This window comes from Megachile rotundata, chromosome 3 (assembly GCF_050947335.1).
Source record: "Megachile rotundata isolate GNS110a chromosome 3, iyMegRotu1, whole genome shotgun sequence".
In the NCBI taxonomy this organism is placed as follows: Eukaryota; Metazoa; Arthropoda; class Insecta; order Hymenoptera; family Megachilidae; genus Megachile; species Megachile rotundata.
The window spans coordinates 12,908,137-12,929,740 of record NC_134985.1 but is presented as its reverse complement, the minus strand read 5'-3'; the positions used below and the strand labels follow the sequence as shown (position 1 = coordinate 12,929,740).

Here is a 21,604-nt window from a genome sequence, read left to right as displayed (position 1 = left end):
ACATTAAGATTCCGAAAAATCGTCAGTCCTCCATCAAATTCTCCCACCTCACTCTGGATCTACAACTTAACCTAGCTGCATAATAAAAAGTTCGAACCAAAATTTGAATCAACTCCTTTAAAATCTATCGACATCGAAATATAACATCTTTGCACCCACCCAATCTCTATAACACGAAACACGATTCTACAATACTAATCTAAATTTGAACCAAATCCTTCAAAATTGATCAACACCTTATATATCATTTCCGCAATCCTCCACATCAGCCAAACTCTACAACACTACCACAATCAATTCTCCTCTAACCGATCACTTCCAAAAAGTTCCTCACAATTTCTGCACATGCTTCTTAGTCATCTTCTCCAAGTTAATCATCTCGGTGTCAATTAATGTCATGAAGGAGAAAAACGAACTGTCATTCGTAGGCAATACGTGGTCGAACGTTTCGGTGAGTCTCGTTTCGCAGCGTTCGCGAGCAAATTACTCGGCTCGCAGCCTCTGATGCCGAAGAAAACAATGGTCAAGGTAGATAGAAACGTTGAACACGATCTGAATGCACCACGGCCTTATTCTGCCGCAAACCGTCGCGGACAGAACTTGTCGCATCCGGCAAGTGCTCATTGTTATCGCGAACCATTGTGAAAATGTCAGGGAAACTGGTGTCTGGAGAACGCGTAGACAGGAGAACCTTCAGCTTCTTCTTCGAACGATCGATCGATCAAGTGGTACGAAGATTAATTGAACGTTTAAAAAATTTCGTGTTGAAAGGAGAACGAAATCAATTAAACTTCTTGTATGGACCTGAGAGGTATTTACGAAATGCACTACCGAAGGGCAAGACGAAGTTTAAAGAAAGAAACTTGAATATTTCTTTCACTTATTTTTTAAGCAATTTTTTTGAGATTTTAATTTTTTTTATTAAATATTATGGAGTATGTGAGATTTTGTTATTTTTATTTGCGAGATAGAAATTTGTATTTTGCATAATTAATTTGGTTTAGGGGATGTTTAGAAATCTTTTAGTGGAAGATAGCCCAATGGGTTTTATTCTTGAAATGTATTTTTCTTATGATTTATAAAACTTGAAATTTTCAAATTTTTCCTTGTATAATGACCAACACAAATTTTCTACATGCTGAACATTTATTTCTGAGTTCAAAGTACACATTACAGCACCGCAGTTAAATTAAACTATGACTATAAAGAGCAATGTTGTTCTATAATTAGAATGTCTCTACCTGATAATGAATATTAATAGATACTTTTTGCTGGAAACATATCTGCTGGGTCAACTTACCTATGATGTTTCCGTAGTTTTTCGTGATGTGAATTTTCAGTTTCAGCGCCGTCAGAAAGGGCGCGTGTAGCTTGTCTGGGTGAAGCCGGGGGTGTATGGGGTGAGTGCGCTGTTAAATTTGTCTGTGGACTCAATGGTGCACCTGTATTGCCCGGTTGGATTCCCAACATACAGTACGGGTCACTGAATCCTAAAGGAAATATAGATAATTCGATTGAACTCTTTCTTCATGAAAACTCCTTTTCTTTTCTTATGGGTAAAGAATTTATACCGAAATTTCGAGTTTGCGCTCAAATGTGGATTAGATCGGGTTTTAACCTTTCAGTAGTTATAATAGAATTACTGAAAGATTTTATATAGGGTTGTGCAATTTTATATAGGGTTGTGTATTTTTCAAATGAGGATCAAATACTTTATCGCTAAAGCTAATAAAATTGAAGTCTAAGGGTTGAAATTCAAATGCGTTAATGGTAAAATAAAATTCGTAAGATCATACTATTATTTTAAATATTATATCTCCATTACATTTTAAATTTGATAAAATAATTATAAAACTATACAACTAATTAAAAATCATAAATGTTATAACTAGTTATTACTGATTATATATTCTTATAAAAATAAAATTGCATAACTACATATAACTAATAAATGTTTCCATAAAAATCTCTTTTTCCTTTCACTTTCTACAAAAATAACTTCATCTGCTGAAAGTTCTATCGCACCAACAATTTATCTATTTTAAGTTCCAAGAGTCTGTTGAAGACCGCTGAAAAGTTCCATAGGAAAAAATAAATAATACAATCAACATGAATAACAGAGTTTCGAATATACTTGAAACAAAGAAGAGTCGTTTATAAAAGCGGTTTACACGAGTTCATATCAGTCGACATGAATGAATAAATAAAGAAAGAAACTTCCTGCAGCAAATGGACCATAAAACATGCACCGCGATCCAGATACTTGATGCATCGTACGGAATCGATCATTTACCATCCTCGAGACAGGTTAAACGCAAAACCATCTTTGCAATTATTTAGCCCGTCGTCGAGTGTACCGCAAAGTGGCTGAGAAATTGAAAAGGAGGCTGATGCATCGCTTTTCATAGTGTGCTCGTTGAAATTTATGACAGAGGTCACTTCCGCAGCGTCATGCGGTTCGATAGAAAATTCAAGGCAGCTTCGGTCGAGTCGTTAAACTTACATCGACGTCATGGCGAATTGTATAATCAAGGGAAGTGTAGCGATGTTGACCCAGGAGTTGGCGCGTGATGAGGTTGACGTGTTTAGAGGAACACGTATCGAAATCGTTGTATTACCTCTGAATTCCTGTATCTCCGAGTTTTCAAATTTTTGCGTTCTCATAGATTACCGTCCATAAGTATCCGGACACTTGGTTTCGCTACATAAAACATAGTTGAACTTTCTACGAAAGGTATTTAGGGTTATCATATCATTTGTAATAATTATTATTATCTTTTTTGAGGTGTCATAACGTAATAGAATTAATTTTTAAGTACAAATTATACAATGAGAGTGTGAAAGTAAAATTCATGTCCAGAAGTACAAAGTCCAAATTTGTGAATCTAATGAAACGCTTTCGATTCTAAAAAAAATTTTAATTTCTACAGTGTTTCATTTCTATGGTGCAGAACGTATTCAGAGGGTTCTTCGATATGTTTCAAGTGTTTGTAAACTGTTGGTAGATGTTTAGGTTCCCTCAATGGAGATAAGAATGGAGGTAACGCTACGCACTCGACAGTTTCGGTTTAATTCGTCTGTAGCTTCTTTTCCATCGAGATACGAGTTCCAAACGAGAATTATCAATCGAAAAACGTTCCAGTATTCTGACCTTCGCAGAAAAAAAATCGATTTTAGTTACTGTTGCAGATACTTGAATAACTTTCATGCAACGCGAATGCATATTTCGCTTGTGTCCGGATACTTATGGACGGTAATGTATTTCTAAATTTTTATATCCTCCTGTCTCACAACTAGTAATTCGCGGAAATGGGTGGAGGACGTGATTTCGAACAAGATTTTCCTATGCAAAAATGGGGTGTGAAGCTTTGATTCTGAATTATTAATAACACTTTGAGTCGATCATGCGCCAACTCGTGGATTGACATCTGTACTTTGCAGAAAGTCTTACCGTTTGCGTCTTTGGCCTCGAGTCCTTCCGCCTCGACAACCACTACGTTTAGAATAACGATAGGAGGCTGAAAAGGGTGATTATTTTTTTATAAAATTGCTTAGAGTTTAGTTTGTGCAATCGGTGATAAGATGATTCATGAGTTTCGGAGGCAGGTATTAATCAAAAGTAAAAAATTCGTAAACACTAAGATATTTATCTAGCTTTCCTAAATTTTCAAACTTTAAAATTATTACATAAGTATTAACATCTATGACGATCAAAAATTTAAATATCTGAGTCTACAATGATCGGAAATATAAACATCTAAAATTTTGCTCAACATCACAAAATAACACAAAAATTGACCGCGTAAAGTTACTTTCCCCTGAATCATCACATGGATGCAATTCGTTAGTAATTCGAGTGAATATAACGAAGTTGCGCGGTTTCATTTAATTTATCCAGTTTAAATATAATAAAAGTTTGAATATAGTGTGAATTTCTGGATAACTTTATTTACGATATGGGAACCGATTTCAATTATCGAGAATGAAAGAGGAGCTTCGTGGATCGAATACGTCGAGGTTATTTAGCGAAGTTACTGGAAAGGGAAGAATAATTGTTCCATAGTGTCTAATTAATCTGCCTGAACGGCTTCATTTTCATCGGACTTCAATGTTTTGCTTCCGCTTCGTCGATCAAGAATGAAATCGCTTAGCCGCGGTTCAATCCTTGTTTGTCCAATAAAAGTAACGAAACTTTGTACAGCTGTCGTTTTCGCAACAATAGTGTTTTCATTTTCAATCGAGACAATACTTTATATAATAAGATCTTTAACAAAGGACTAATATTTCCGTGGTGAATCAGCAATCTTTATCTTCTACCTCCGTTGTACACATTTTCAAAGTTTCAGATTTCAGATGCTATTTTCTCACATTCTTCGTTATTTATGGATATTCTCAAACTACGAAATAATTTCTCTAGTATTGTTTAATAATATAAAATTGACAAATGTATGATTGATACATTATCAGATTAATGACCTCGCATTGACTACTTGTAGATTTTGATTAATTCTTGTATGTAATGAATCACTGAGATATTTAAGTTTATATACATTATTGTGGAAGCTGTAATTATTTATTAAGACATTTGAGTATGGAAGTGTTTCGTTTGCAAAATTTAAATATCTAATTTTAGTTGAGTCATTTTTATTTCCCTTTGCAGAAATGGAATTTGAAGCTTCGTTTTTGAATTATTAAGGAAAAACACGGACCCATCAGAGCGCGAGGATTACGCATACGTAGACGCGAGAACGGCAGTTTTGGATAACGCGTAGTTATCCAACGCGTGGTAATGCAACGTGTGGTAATGCAACGCGTAGTAATCCTACGCGTAGTAATCCAATGCGTAGTAATCCAACGCGTACTAATACAACGTGTGGATATTCAACGCGTGGTAATGCAACGCGTAGTAATCCTACGCGTAGTAATCCAATGCGTAGTAATCCAACGCGTACTAATACAACGTGTGGATATCCAACGCGTAGTAATCTAGCGCGTGCATATTTTACGCGTAGTAATCCAACGCGTAATAATGCAACGCGTGGTAATTCTAAGCGTAGGAATCTAATGCGTGGTAATCCAACGCGTAGTAATGCAACGTGTGGTAATGCAACGCGTGGTAATCCAACGCGTAGTAATGCAACGTGTGGTAATGCAACGCGTAGTAATCCTACGCGTAGTAATCCAATGCGTAGTAATCCAACGCGTACTAATACAGCGTGTGGATATCCAACGCGTAGTAATCTAGCGCGTACATATTTTACGCTTAGTAATCCAACGCGTAATAATGCAACGCGTGGTAATTCTAAGCGTAGGAATCTAATGCGTGGTAATCCAACGCGTAGTAATGCAACGTGTGGTAATGCAACGCGTAGTAATCCTACGCGTAGTGATCCAACGCGTAGTAATCCAACGCGCACTAATATAGCGTGTGGATATCCAACGCGTAGTAATCTAGCGCTAAAAGATTTTATTGATAATAATGCATGAAATATTAAGCTTGCAATATTTCAATCAACGACACGATTATATCTGATTAAGCAATTAAATTGCAATCTAGCAATTAAAAATCGAACGTCCTCTTTACATATTTTAAAATTCAATTTTTGATTTCCGTGTTTAAAATTATTCCAATAAAAAATGGGATGATATCAATGATGCAAATTAACAGATTTAATTTCATGAATTTTACTGTTATCTTGAAATCAATTTTTATTTCATATTTTATCTTGAAAATAAATTTCATCTTAAAATTATTAAAGAAGCGATAATACAAAAAAGAACGAGTATCCTCAAGTAACAGATCAAAAGGATGAAATGAACCCTTTATCGAGAGCTTTAGAGGAGAATCATATAGAAAAGGAATGTAAGTACCTTCTCTTCCGATGCAATATTCAAATATCGTCGATGTTGATCCTGTGGGACTTCGAAAGCCTCTTGTGCATATCTGTAAAGATCCTCTTTATAGTGGGCGTATTGTCCTGTGCTGGCTCCCACCGTGTTGGCAATCGTGTAAAGGACTTCTATGTACAATTGCTCCAACTGAAACAATATGTTTAATCCTTTCACTCTTTTAGACACTTGTTACACAAAATTAATGTACTTGAAATTATTGAAACAGCGTAACATGACATATTTTCTATTATTTTGTACAGTATTTCATTGTGGTACGCAAACACGTACATGCATTCACTGTATCTCACGAATGTTACATATACAATGTATGTAGAAATTTTATTATCTCGTATAAACTTGTACATAAGTGTTATATTAAGTATTCATATGTGAGTTTTATTGTATTAAGCATTCATATGTGAGTTTTATTGTATTAAGCATTCATATGTGAGTTTTATTGTATTAAGTATTCATATGTGAGTTTTATTGTATTAAGCATTCATATGTGAGTTTTATTGTATTAAGTATACATATGTGAATTTTATTATATTAAGTATTCATATGAGAGTTTTATTGTATTAAGCATTCATATGTGAGTTTTATTGTATTAAGTATACATATGTGAATTTTATTATATTAAGTATTCATATGTGAGTTTTATTGTATTAAGCATTCATATGTGAGTTTTATTGTATTAAGTATACATATGTGAATTTTATTATATTAAGTATTCATATGTGAGTTTTACTATATTAAGTATACATATGTGAGTTTTATTACATTAAGTAAATATATGCAAGTTTCATTATCCGCATATGTTTCATAATATTAGATGAATGTATGTATATGTTTGATCATGCAATGTTATACATATGAATACATATTTAACTTCATTAATAATTGTCAGCAGGAACTTCGGTACTGTTTCATCTATGATGAGTTTGCCATATGATTTATTTACTGGAGACATACTTTGTATATTCGTTTATGAGAGATATTATTATAGAGTTCACTGAAAATTTTTAGGAGAGGTTATTTAGATCATTATCAAGTTGAGGAGAGAAAGCGATATATCAAGTGACATTGATTCTAAAACGAATACTGAAATTAAAAAATTTGAAACTGTATAATATAAAATGCATTTTTTACCTTCCATGTTCCATTCTACCCGAACACGCCCATTCCTTATTTCTTATTTCCAGGAACCCATCTCCGTAGTTAATTACTCAACGAAACTCTTAATTGAAGATATTTAAAATTCCCACCGTTCTCCACAACACCACAAAGTTCCTTCAAGAGGTATCAACACCTGTATTCACCTATTTACACCGAATGGGAAATATCAGTCCCTCGATTTAGCCCGATGCGTGGTTGTTCATTAATATCAACGTCAAACCGTTGGCTACAATAGAAACCCTTTGTTCGTACAATACCACATTTTGTCATCTATCATAACGCGTTCTGTATTCGTAGATTGCATGCAGAATGGTAGTTACATTTTCCTTGAAATATTATGCGTGCAGATCAATCGAAGTGATGGACAGCTGGTCTAATGATACTGCCAGTGCAGCGTTCATTTATCCCTGTGATATCAGCGATTCTCCGTTTCCTAATTACCGATGGAGAGGAACTTTCTATGCGAAATATTGCGAATTGAAATATCTGCAAGTTATACTGTAATGTTGATCGATACGTTCTTTGAAATTTTAGCTAGCTATCCGCTCTCGTTCTCTTCATTTGTGTTCTGTCGATATACGGAAATTAGATTGCGTACGCGCTGTATAATGCAGGATTATACGTTTTAGAAATAGATGATTAGATTCTGTTCCCCTATGACATCTTTTGTTCTTTTCTGATATTCTGTTTCATGTATATGTTTATTTTGAAAGTGACCTATGTCCATTTATCAGTTGTTTGTTGTTAACTTTACCACTTAATATATCTTGAATTAGAAATTATTGAACTTGAGATTAAGTAAACTTTGAGGTTATAATTTCCACAGAAAGAATAACGTGTGACACGAGAAATATGTATCTAATTTCATGTTTTTTAAACGATGTAACAGGTCAGAAATAAAATATCAAGGTTTTAACATTCCTTGTCATATATTGAATTATAAGAAATTATTAAATAAACTTGAGGTTAAGTAAAATTTGAGGTTATAATTTCCACAGAAAGAATAACGCGTGACACGTGAAATATGTATCTAATTTCATGTTGTTTAAACGATGTAACAGGTCAGAAATAAAATATCAAGGTTTTAACATTCCTTGTCATATCTTGAATTATAAGAAATTATTAAATGAACTTGAGGTTAAGTAAACTTTGAGGTTATAATTTCCACAGAAAGAATAACGTGTGACACGTGAAATATGTATCTAATTTCATGTTTTTTAAACGATGTAACAAGTCAGAAATAAAATATCAAGGTTTTAACATTCCTTGTCATATCTTGAATTATAAGAAATTATTAAATGAACTTGAGGTTATGTAAACTTTGAGGTTATAATTTCCACAGAAAGAATAACGTGTGACACGAGAAATATGTATCTAATTTCATGTTTTTTAAACGATGTAACAGGTCAGAAATAAAATATCAAGGTTTTAACATTCCTTGTCATATCTTGAATTACAAGAAATTATTAAATGAACTTGAGGTTAAGTAAAATTTGAGGTTATAATTTCCACAGAAAGAATAACGTGTGACACGAGAAATATGTATCTAATTTCATGTTTTTTAAACGATGTAACAGGTCAGAAATAAAATATCAAGGTTTTAACATTCCTTGTCATATCTTGAATTATAAGAAATTATTAAATGAACTTGAGGTTAAGTAAACTTTGAGGTTATAATTTCCACAGAAAGAATAACGTGTGACACGAGAAATATGTATCTAATTTCATGTTTTTTAAACGATGTAACAGGTCAGAAATAAAATATCAAGGTTTTAACATTCCTTGTCATATCTTGAATTATAAGAAATTATTAAGTGAACTTGAGGTTAAGTAAAACTTGAGATTATAATTTCCACAGAAAGAATAACGCGTGACACGTGAAATATGTATCTAATTTCATGTTTTTTAAACGATGTCTATCACAGAAAGTATAAAATATAATTGAACTATTTACGTTGATGGAATTCTTCGTTCCATCGTGTCCTCTTCAAGTAAATTCCCTTCGTTGTTCTGCTCGTTCGGAAAAGAAACGCGTAACACAGTTTGAGCGGAAATAATAACCGGAAAACGATCGCGTTTCCACCCCCTAATAAAGTGGAAAAAAGAGAAATCCCTCCCGAGTCCTTCGGGAAAAGGCTGATACGAACGTGGAGCGATTTTCTGGACGATTCGACGGGATTTCTCGGAGCCATTTGCCGAGACAGATACACCATTATTCTTTTCGTTCGATGCCGTGCGTTTTATTGTACGTCTTCGAATTCTTACAATATCTTCCTCTTCAAAATGGTTGTCCAGTCATTGTTTACGAGAACGATTCTTTGTTCTTTTGTAATATCTAACCATTATAAATATTGATCCTTGAATGTGTATTTTACAATTTTAAAAAGTGACTCATTCTTTCACTAGTAATATTAACAAGATATGAACTGTACATAAATATCTTTTGATTAAATGAATTTATTCAGAAGAACTGATATAATCTCGTAAATTTGCAATATGAAAAGAAATATAACAATATTGTAATCCTTTGTTGAATAACCGTTTACATTTTAAAAAATGTAAATTGGACCTGTTACTTATTATAATAAAATGTAAAATTGCATACATTTCTTGTGCATTTTTTAAGGTTCACAAGTAATGATAAAAAATAAATCATGTGTCAACGCATTTCTTTATGAACAATGAATACGAATATGAACAAATTTTATTTTGAAATAAAAATAAAATCTCGTTGCATGAATTTAAAAAAATGCGATCCCAAATGTCACAGATAACAGTGATAGAAAGTAAAGAATACACAAGCACATTTCGATTAACAATGTTTGTTAATGAGTAATGATACAGTATTGCAAATTTAGAACATTTTAGAAAGGTACAGTATAAAATTATAATATAATAATTTTGTTAATTACAAATATTTGTTGTTCATAATCAAAATGTACGCTTTTAGCTATCTGACAGAACTAAAAATAAATTAACCAAAATATGAAACATTTCAAATAAAAATTACTAACAGAAGTAAAATAAGTTATATAAAATAATTTCATTAGAGTAATTATTATAATGTAATTATTAATTTGAATCTACATTATCAATTACTGATTCAATTTTACTGTGTAATTATTAATACTTCAGCTATGTAATAATTACCTAAATAGATTTATTATTTAAAATAAAATAAAATAAATCTTTGCCTTAAAGAAAGAATTGAAAGAACATTAGAATAATTGTTACAATCATTGTGAACGAATGAGAGATTAAACAGAAAATTCATTACATTTGAATAGTACTTGCGTATTTCCGAAAGAAAACAGTTATCCATTATGCTCCATGAAGTTGTATTTGCGTTTGAGCTTGACACAGAGAGTAATCCACAGTATGTCGACTTAGAATCCCATAATCTGTCTGCACACCGATGATGTCCCTTTCGTGAGAGGCGAAATCATTTCAAATAGAACGTGTGCAGAAAACAAATATCAAGTGAATCATACGCACACGTGTTCGATCAACATTCTATGCTATATTTGCATTGATTCTATCTTATGCTCACGATTTTATTGACAGACCAAATATCGTGCTTCTCTCCGATAATGTACCGTAATACGTATTTCATAACAAATATAATTTCTGAAATTCTGTGTGGCGAGGATTAATGAGATTTACGAATGAATGAGCAACAAGGAGTCGCATATTACGATATCATAATTTAACGTGTTGTGAAGTTTGAGCAAGATTTTGAGATATGTGAAGTTTGATAAGATTTAGGGATGCGGGAGTATGAATCGTGAAGACTAAGAACGGTGCTTTGCGATTGAATATTCTGTAACTTTGTAATTTGATGATTTTGTAGTCAGTGAGATGATTTGGTACTTTGGAAGCGAGGAAATTTTGAGATTTAGTAATTTAGGAAATTGGGAACTTGGGAACTTGGGAAATTGAGAATTTGGAAAATAACGAATTTGGGGAATTGGAGCAGTTGGGAAATTAGGAAATTGGGAAATTAGGATATTCGGAAATTAGGAAATTAAGAAATTAGGAAATTAAAAAATTGGGAAATTGGGAGTTTGGTAAATTGGTAAATTGGAAAATTGGAAAATGGAAAAATTGAAGAATTAGGAAATTAGGAAATTGAGAAATTGAGAAATTGGGAAATTGGAAATTAGGAATTTGAGAAGTTTGAAAATAATGAATTTGGGGAATTAACAAATAAGGAAATTTAGAACTTAGTAAATTTCGAAATTGGGGAATTAGAAAATTAGAAAATTGAGAATTAGGAAAATTTGGAAACTGGGAAATTAGGAAATTAGGAAATTGGGAAATTAAGAAATTGGGAAATTGAGAAATTAAGAAATTAGAAATTAGGAAATTAGGAAATTAGGAAATTAGGATATTAGAAAATTAGGTAATTAAAAAATTGGGAAGTTGGGAAATTGGGAGTTTGGTAAATTGGTAAATTGGAAAATTGGAAAATTGGAAAATGGGAAAATTGAAGAATTAGGAAATTAGGAAATTGAGAAATTGGGATATTGGAAATTAGGAATTTGAGAAGTTTGAAAATAAGGAATTTGGGGAATTAACAAATTAGGAAATTTAGAACTTAGTAAATTTCGAAATTGGGGAATTAGAAAATTAGAAAATTGAGAAGTAGGAAAATTTGGAAACTGGGAAATTAGGAAATTGGGAAATTAAGAAATTGGGAAATTGGGAAATTGGGAAATTGGAGAATTGGGGAATTGATAAATTGAGGAATTGGGGAATTGGGGAATTGGGAATTTAGAAAATTAGGCGATTTAGAAATCAGAAATTAGGAAATTAGAAACTGCGACATTGAAGAAATTTCGAATGTTAGAAAGTTTGGAAATTGGAAAATTGGGAAAGCAGAAGATTTGTAAATGTTGAAATGAAGAAGTGAAGAAGTTAAAAATTAAAAAATTTAACGATTTGCAATCTTAAGCTTTCGAAAAATAACGAAGAGAAAGATCCGAAAATGTCAGAATTCCACAAGAAATCTAGAAAACGTAAAAATTTTGCTTCTCTAAAATATTTTAATTCAAATATACAAAAGCGTTTCTAATTTGGAAGAAATTTGTCACCACAGCATTATTTCTACAAATTTTACAAAATGTAAATGTAAAACCTTTATAAAAGCTATTTGCAGTAGACCGTGTCATTCATATTCAGACAAAATGTCGACACTTCCATACAAGTGTTCTTGCATTCACGTGTCTATATTTTTGCGCATTTACCACACTTGAACCGGCATTAATTCCGTCTGTATCAGTTAACCTTTTTCGTTTTGTTACCTTCTTCTCGCCAGTTTTATCCGCAAGCGTATTTATCTGATGACCGTCGAAAAAGTCAGAGCAAAGAAGCGTTCGTAAAAACAAACAGGCATTCGTTTGGCCAGCAATTTGCGTATGCGAAAAAGACTGTAGGATTCAGTGGCGCGTTTCCAATTAGCGTAAATTGAGAACCAACGGTAGAGAAGTTTTTCGCTAAAATGCTGTCTCGTAAGCTCTTGCTTTGTTATTTGTATTTGACGTGTACGAATGTTTGTGTTATACAGATTAAAATGTATGCGGCGATTGTAAACCCATGTCTTTAAAAGCCACTGATTAAATCGTATCAAGGCGAAGTCATTTAATTATATTTGTTCAATTTATCCGTTTAACTGAATTGATTATATAAGATTTTCATGTTTGACAAAGGTTGAGAGGTATAAAAGTGGAAAAAATATTTATAATGCTAATATTGAAATTAGGGTAAATATTTATGAGTATATTTCATATTCATGTGAGTTAATTGCAAACGTATGTTCATGCAATATAGTATAACATATGTTATAATAATCAAACATATGTATACATATATGTGAACATATGTTTATACATGTTTATTTAATATGTGTATATGTACGCATATAATTATGAAATATTGTGTAACAGAACATATGCATATGTATTATGTAATATTGCTTGATACAACATATGCATATGTGCACCATAACAAATCATGTAGATATGTTTATATTACATGATGAAATGTATGCACATATTTATGAATAATAGTATTATAGAACATATCCATATGTATATGTAATATTGCTTGATACAACATATGCACATATGCATCATAACAAATCATGTACATATGTTTATATCATATGATCAAATTTCTGCATATTATATATGAATAACTCTATTATAGAACATATAAATATGTCTATGTAATATGGAATGATACAACGTATACACATATGCACCACAATGTACATATGTACATATGTTTATTGAATTTCAATTCATACACGTGAACCATGTGCATATGTTTATTGAATACGACCAAATGTATGCATTTGTTTACGTAACATTATACAATGAATCATATGAATCATACAATTCATGCATATATGTATATGTGTGTACTTTTATTGAAAGAAACTGTTTATCAAAGGCGTTTTACAATGTTTGTTTCCACCGTAATTGTATAGTCGCCTCGAAAACATGAAAATGGCAATGTTTAAAGTGTAGTCACGATTAAACTGAACGCGGAACTACTTCTATTACGTCGACTGAAAGTAGTTAACAACTCTATCTCGCGTTAAGCGATAGTGGATGGTTGCCAAGCTTTTGCATTTACTCGCACGAGCATACAAACACTAAAAACTGGAAGCATGTACTCGGTCCGTTTCGTGTATAACGAACTTTCAGAGTTATTAGAACGTAAATATAACGTACTGGCTCTAGAAATTACTCTTTCTTTCATGTTCTTATTTCGGGTTTAATCCTCTCGATCTTCGGAAAATGTTGCGAAAGTATAGGTTAGTTGTGGAAGTATTGATTGATACGTTAATAATTTTACTCACTTTCACGCGAGAAGCATAACTCATCTTAAGAACTTGAAGTAGATAAGTAATTTATGTTAGTAACTCAAGAAGGTAACAATTTTGTACTTAATTTTGTTAGAGTTTACAGATATTTTCCTTTTGGTTTATTATCTTTTATAAAAAAATGGAAGAATAGTTTAGATAACTTCCAACAGTCTCGAAGGTGTGGATTTTGAAAAATATTTCATTAACCAGTTAAATGTGGCGATCTTTTTGCAAAGCACGCACCAGTGTGTGTCGCGATAATCAAGCGATGACGAGTTAGCTTTCAAGAACAGTTTGAAATTAGTATTATTAACCCCTTGTCATACTTTGGTGAGTCTCACTCGTGACGTACTCACGGTTCAAATATAATAAATTTTACTCAAACTAATACTCTTCAACTCAAAATTTAAGTTCAACTATAATTTGCATTATCAAGGATCGCTGAATATAAAATGCTCATAACTTTTTCATTTTCTTTCTTTCTTTTAATATTATAACTATGAATAGTTAGTTTTTACTGACGCACCTGACAAATAAATTGCATATCAAGGGTTTAATACTGAACCTACCGGCATATGTGTACTCAATTTGAAATTAAAAAATCAAGTTAAAAATTAACTAAACAAACGACGAAACATAAATTCGCACAGACATTTATTCTTTATCTTGACGAAAATCAATGCTGATTCTGAGGAATGTACTTTAACCAGTTAACTGTGACGATCTTTTTGCAAAGCGCGCACCAGTGTGTGTCGCGATAATCAAGCGATGACGAGTTAGCTCTCAAGAATTCATGAATCCATCTCAAATCATTTACACTTTTTATTTGTTTATTTCATTTCGTGCTGACCTCTAAACATTTTAAACATATTACAATTTACGAATATAATTTAGTTTTCGCCAAAATTACAATTTAAATATCAAATTGTAACAAAATTTTACGCATGACGGATATAGTCGTCATGACACAAAATTCTGCCACATCTTTATGACGGATATAGTTGTCAAACACACTTAACTGGTTAAATGTTCAAACATCAAAAATTCAGTCCTTTCTACGATAAAGACAATATAATCGATGGAACAATGTAACTTCTATTAAATAATTTTCCTTTTGTTTAAGAGTAATTAATAATTAAAAATAACTTCCCCTCGACATTTTCAATGGCGCCTTCACAATGTCAATACTTAAAGGAGAACATTTCCTTCGAGCAATAATATTAAACACATAAATTTAATACAGAATTATAATCGCTATGAATATATTAGAAATGTTTGAGAGACAATTATCCTCTTTTCTAAAAATAATTAATAATTATAATTTAAATGTTGCCTTTGCATAAGCAATTCTTAAAGCGATATTTAAATACTTAAATATGTCATTTAATTTGAGATATATTTTTTGCTAATTTGAGATATGAGATATATTTCTACGTTATACTGGTTTATAAAATTGACACTTTTCTAGTGTTATGTACTAATAATTTGTTTAATATATCACCTTAATATTAGCTTGAAGTTATGCCATTAATTTAACTAACATTTATTAACAATATTTGAATCGTAAGGAATATCCTCACCTCTTTTTTGCCGAAACGATAGGGTTGCGAAGACGACAAACTGCTGTCTCTGGACGGGGGTGGTGGTTCTTTCGCCCTGGCCTCCACCTCTTGTAAAACTACGAGCCTTCGATTTTCCTGCTTCCAGGATAATGCGGTGAAACTTTCGAAGAAGGAACCGTCTGTCTCTTGAACCCTGGAAGATGATCAATCACGTTTTATTCCCGTCACTTGTTGCTCGTTCGTTTCTGTGTATTGCGCCGCGCATAGAGCTCTTCATTCACTATAGTAAAACGTTTTCAACACTTTATCATACAAGTGTTTTCACTGACGCAAATATTTTGTGCTTTTTAGTACTAAGGATTGTGCAAATATTTTGTGTTCTTTAAGTTTTTTTAGTATAAAGGATTGCTGTAGTCAGACTATTCATTCAGTATACTTTAACGTGGACGATGTTTAACAGTGAATCAAAACCTTAACTTTTTAGGTTATTTTATGAAGTATTATAAACGCACAGAGGATTGTTTCTATTTATAGCAAAAGTTGTAAAGTTCACGTTATAATTCATGTTATAATGTCTATCTTATCCGTAGTATATTTTATAATATTTTATGTTTTTTACTAGTAAAGATTGCGATATCCACAATTCTTCGAGCTACAAATATTATTTTTCTTTAATTTCTTGTTTAATATTATTTATTCCAACCCCCTATTATTTTTAAATTTCCTTACTTTCCTATTATTTATTAACCTTTTTAGTTTATTTTCAACCCTATATTCATTTTCCTAATTTATTTTCTATCCATTACTTGCTAATTTTCTTCATTCATTTTCCTAATTTATTTTCTATCCATTACTTGCTAATTTCCTTTATTTATTACCTACCCTGTATTTATTCAATTTCCTTATTTATTCTCCACCCACTATTTATAAATTCCTTAATTTGTCGTACCTCGAATTTATTTATTTCCAATGAATTAGTTATTAATTTTCTTAATTTATTTTCTGTCCTGCATTTATTCATTTTCCTCCCTCTTCTACCTACAATTTATTAATTTTGTCTAATTTATCTTCAACGTGGTATTTATTCATTTTTCTCATTTATTTCCAATGAAATAGTTATTCATTCTTTCAACTCATTTTCTACTGTATACATTTTGCTCATTAATTTTCCACCTACAATTTATTAATTATCCCTAATGTTTTTCTTCTACGCTGCATTTATTAATTGTTTTCATTTATTTCCAATGCATTAGTTATCATTTTTTAAACTCATTTTCTACCGTATATTATACATTCTGCTCATTAATTTTGCACCTATTCTTTATTCATTTTCTTAATACATTTTCTACCGTATATTATACATTCTGCTCATTAATTTTGCTCCTATTCTTTATTCATTTCCTTAATTGATTTTCCATCCTGTATTTACCAAGTTTGCTCACTCAACCCATTACTTAATTTTCTTAATTCATTTTCCACTCCTAACTCATTCATTTTCCTCACTTATTACCCACCCTTCACCCTAATTTCCTTTCTACCTTTAACATATTTATTTTCCACCCTTTACTCATCTTCAACGTGTTTTCAATTAAAAAGTAAATATCGAAGCTGCATTTAAAAGTTCAAACACTCCCAGAGGAAAAAAATTTAATTTCCAGCATACACCGAGCAAACAGTGTGTACAGAAAAATACAGTAACGTTATCAATGGTTATCACAAAATTGAAAAATTACGTGTGAGGTGAAGTGGGGTAAGTTCGTAAACGGGGCAAGTGCGTGTACAGGCTATTTTTATTACAATATGAGCGAAATTTCTTCATTTAGTATGTTTGTTTCCTTGTTTTGTTTCACTATATCCCCTTTTATATTTCAGCTAAGAGTACTTGTTTGCAGTATAGAGTACTTGCATAATGCTGTAAAAAGCATTTTATAGCAGATTTCTTAATAATTCTGCTCTTGCCCCATTGCACATGAAATAAAGTTTCAAAGTATTTAACTTCAAGTTACGCTCTTAGCCCATTTTCGGGGAAAGTGCAGAGTAGTTGACATTTTAAACAATTTCCTATCAAAATCAAAATGTACAAGGAAAATTAAGGTCCTAGTTAATATCAATTAAATAGTAGTAATTGTGCAAAGCGTTCGATATCGACAGCGTTAAGTATTTACATAGCAGACTGAAAATACTTCGGTTTAAATACCAACTTTACAAAAACCAGTCTGCACTTACCCCACTTCACCTTATAACAGAGGTGCACGCATCTTCTCATTAAAATCGGGCGCCATTAAATCGCCAGCAATCCATTATAATTACGACGATTATTCAAGGCAACCTCGTCGTCTAATTATCGCGAGCACATCTATTTCCGTCTATTTTTTTTTCTCGCACTTGCGTGTACACGAAGTTTCGCGTCGTTGCAGCAATATCGATCAGTCGGCGTGTATTTCTTGTTGTTCATGCTCCTTTTTCCCCGCAACCTAACCCGTGCACACATCTTTGTCTCTCTTTTTTTTCCTTTTTAATTAATACACTGCACTACGACGAACGGGAACGGCATTACCGTTTGAAAATTACCTCCAGCCACGTCGTTTACGATTTCGAGCAGAATTTTTCCCTGAAATTGCAGCTCGTTTCGATGCTCTTGGACGGAATTACGTGAGTGTATCATACGGTTGATATATCGCTAAAACAGTTTTACCGTTCCATCAAAATTTCCGTGACATCGTTTCACTTCAAACTTTGTATCGTTGGATCAGCCCGAAAAATTCATGCATACTTTCGTTCGCGTTTCCATTAATTTTAATTGCGCTCGCAATGTTATTTCACCCTTTTTTCCTCGTGGATAAGTAAATATGAGGGAGAGAGAATTTTATTCGCTGCATTAACCTAATGTTTTTTACTTAAATAGTGTGGTCTGCAAATTTTATGCGCGGAACTGCACTTTATATTAAGTAAGGTTTTATAATTTTATCATTTTTACATTTGCGTTAATGCGTTCTTTATGTTAAAGTAATAATAAACCTAATTTAGTAATTGAACTTGATGATAATCAATAAGAGAGATTTAATAATATCAATTAATAACGTGAACTTAATAAAAAAATTGACTTAAAAGTTTATGATTAATTAATACTGCAAATATTATGATAATAATTGTACAATACTATGAATATATAATAATAATGAACCAATAGTAATATAATAATGTTAATAAATCAACGCTACAAAAATAATGATAATAACCAATCAATACAGAAAATCTAATAACTATAATCAATCAATATAACAAATAACAATAATCAATCAATGAATAATAAGGATCTTGATATTAGTAAATCAATAAAAAAGTACAAAATCTATCGACACACCAAACATAACAATAATCAATCAATAATAAGAGACTTGATATTAGTAAACAATCAATCAATTTAATAAACATAATAATTATCAATCAATCAATAATAAGAATCTTGATATTAGTAAATCGATAAAAAAGTACAAAATCAATCGACACATTAAACATAACAATAATCAATAAATAATAAGAGACTTGATATTAGTAAATAATCAATCAATTTAATAAACATAATAATTATCAATCAATCAATAATAAGGATCTTGATATTAGTAAATCAATAAAATAGTACAAAATCAATCAATCGATACACCAAACATAGCAATAATCAATCAATAATAAGAGACTTGATATTAGTAAACAATTAATCAATTTAGTAAACATAATTATTATCAATCAATCAATAATAAGAATCTTGATATTAGTAAATCAATAAAATAGTACAAAATCAATCAATCGATACACCAAACATAGCAATAATCAATCAATAATAAGAGACTTGATATTAGTAAACAATTAATCAATTTAGTAAACATAATTATTATCAATCAATCAATAATAAGAATCTTGATATTAGTAAATCAATAAAATAGTACAAAATCAATCAATCGATACACCAAACATAGCAATAATCAATCAATAATAAGAGACTTGATATTAGTAAACAATTAATCAATTTAGTAAACATAATTATTATCAATCAATCAATAATAAGAATCTTGATATTAGTAAATCAATAAAAAAGTACAAAATCAATCGACACACCAAACATAACAATAATCAATCAATAATAAGAAACTTGATATTAGTAAACAATCAATCAATTTAATAAACATAATAATTATCAATCAATAATAAGAGACTTGATATTAGTAAACAATCAATCAATTTAATAAACATAAAAATTATCAATCAATCAATAATAATAGACTCGATATTAGAAAATCGATGAAGAACAACATAATCAATAAATTTAGATCGATAAAGACATCGATAAAGAAGAATATAAAGAGCAATAAATATTGAAACAAACGGTTATAAAATATGTAAGATTCCTAAAATATTATTATCGTTTCATTTTTGCAACATACTCGCATGTTATCAGTTTCTCGTATATTTCCATCGCGTCGCAGCGCGCAAAGCGTTTAACGTAATAAACCTTGAAGGATTAGAAAGAATATTCAGCCGGAGAACAACGTCTCCTTTGTGAGCGGCAAGGAGCAAGTCAGAGCGCGACGGGAAGGCAGGAAAATTGGAAAATGAAAAATATGCAGATGAAAGTACGCTAAGCGAGCGTGTCTTTGACGCGTCCAAAGGATCCACGTGCCGTCTCGGATCTAATTTAAATCCAAAAGAAACGACGCTGGTTTTCAAGTCTCCGAGGAACGTTCGTCTTGGCTCTGATACAGAAATGAAACTTTCGTGCTACGCGAATGTGCGTGGATTCGCCTATTAAAAGAAATGGGAATAACTATAACCGTGCTTTTTTGTTTTGACCTTTCGCCATTCTGTGTCCCCTTTTATACGCTTGACCCTGGCATTCGCTTATCGAGAGAAGGAAACGGTTACTTCGAATACATTTTGTATTCGTTTTGTGAAAGGGATTATTTTGACAAATGATGCGAGGACGAAGATATAAATGGTAAAGAGTTATACGATATATGAAGAAATTATGCGATGTGTAAGACTTGTACGATGTAGATAACTAATTTAATTAACAATTTCGTAGTTGCGTTGTTTGCAGTGGATTACTGCTACAATGTTAAGAAAATTAATACTAAATTGTGAGAAAATTCGAAGGCTAGTACTTCGTATATTAACTACCTTCCTAACTCCTTAAATCTCTAACTGGTTAGCTCCCTAACTTCTTAAGTCCCTAACTCCCTAACTCCCTAACTCTCTAACTCCCTATCTTTCTAACTTCTTAACCATCTAACTCTCTAACTCCCTAACTCTCTAACTCCCTAACTCCCTAACTCCCTAATTCCCTAAGTCCCTAACTCCTTAAATCTCTAACTCCCTAACTCCCTAACTCCCTAATTCCCTAACTCCCTAACTCTTTAAATCTCTAACTCCCTATCTCTCTAACTTCTTAACTCCTTAACTCCCTAACTCCCTAATTCCCTAAGTCCCTAACTCCTTAAATCTCTAACTCCCTAACTCCCTAATTCCCCAATTCCCTAACTCCCTAATTCCTTAAATCTCTAACTTCTTAACTCCTTAACTCCCTAACTCCCTAATTCTCTATCTCCCTAACTCCCTAATTCCCTATCTCCCTAATTCCTTAAATCTCTAACTCCCTAACTCTCTAACTCCCTAACTTCCTAACTCCCTAATTCCCTAAGTCCCTAACTCCTTAGATCTCTAATTTCCTAACTCCCTAGCCCCCTAACTCCCTAAATCCCTAAAACCCTAGATTTCCAAAATCTTGATACGCTGATATGGTAACCTTTCAAACTTATGAAATAATGTACCACAGTCTGATCGTGTTAAACAGCAATATCAAATACTATCGTTTTGTCTGTTCCGCTACAACATTGTACAATCATATCGACTACGTCATTTAACTCCAACCCCAACCTGTAACTCGGAACAGTAATATAATGTTACACGTGTCTTGTGCGGTTAACGTGTGTGATATTCCCGTAAGGTCTTAGCAGATTCAACTGACATGGATATGAAATTGAGATGTATATGTCTGAGATATTTGTACACGGTACAATGTCTCTGAAAATTAATCAGTTAACTGACT

General features: G+C 31.9%; 1 protein-coding gene across 7 annotated transcripts in view; it reads right to left on the bottom strand.

Moving 5' to 3' along the window:
• Window positions 1-21,604, bottom strand: part of unc-13-4A (BAI1 associated protein 3) — a 152,981-nt gene that overhangs the window by 31,081 nt on the left and 100,296 nt on the right. For all 7 annotated transcript variants that reach the window (XM_076529352.1, XM_076529354.1, XM_076529355.1 and 4 more), the window contains exons 4-7: window positions 15,520-15,694; window positions 5,872-6,039; window positions 3,452-3,518; window positions 1,301-1,490 (exon numbers count right to left, since the gene is read on the bottom strand). In XM_076529352.1, the coding sequence (XP_076385467.1) occupies window positions 1,301-1,490; window positions 3,452-3,518; window positions 5,872-6,039; window positions 15,520-15,694 (600 nt within the window). The remainder of the gene's footprint in view (window positions 1-1,300; window positions 1,491-3,451; window positions 3,519-5,871; window positions 6,040-15,519; window positions 15,695-21,604) is intronic.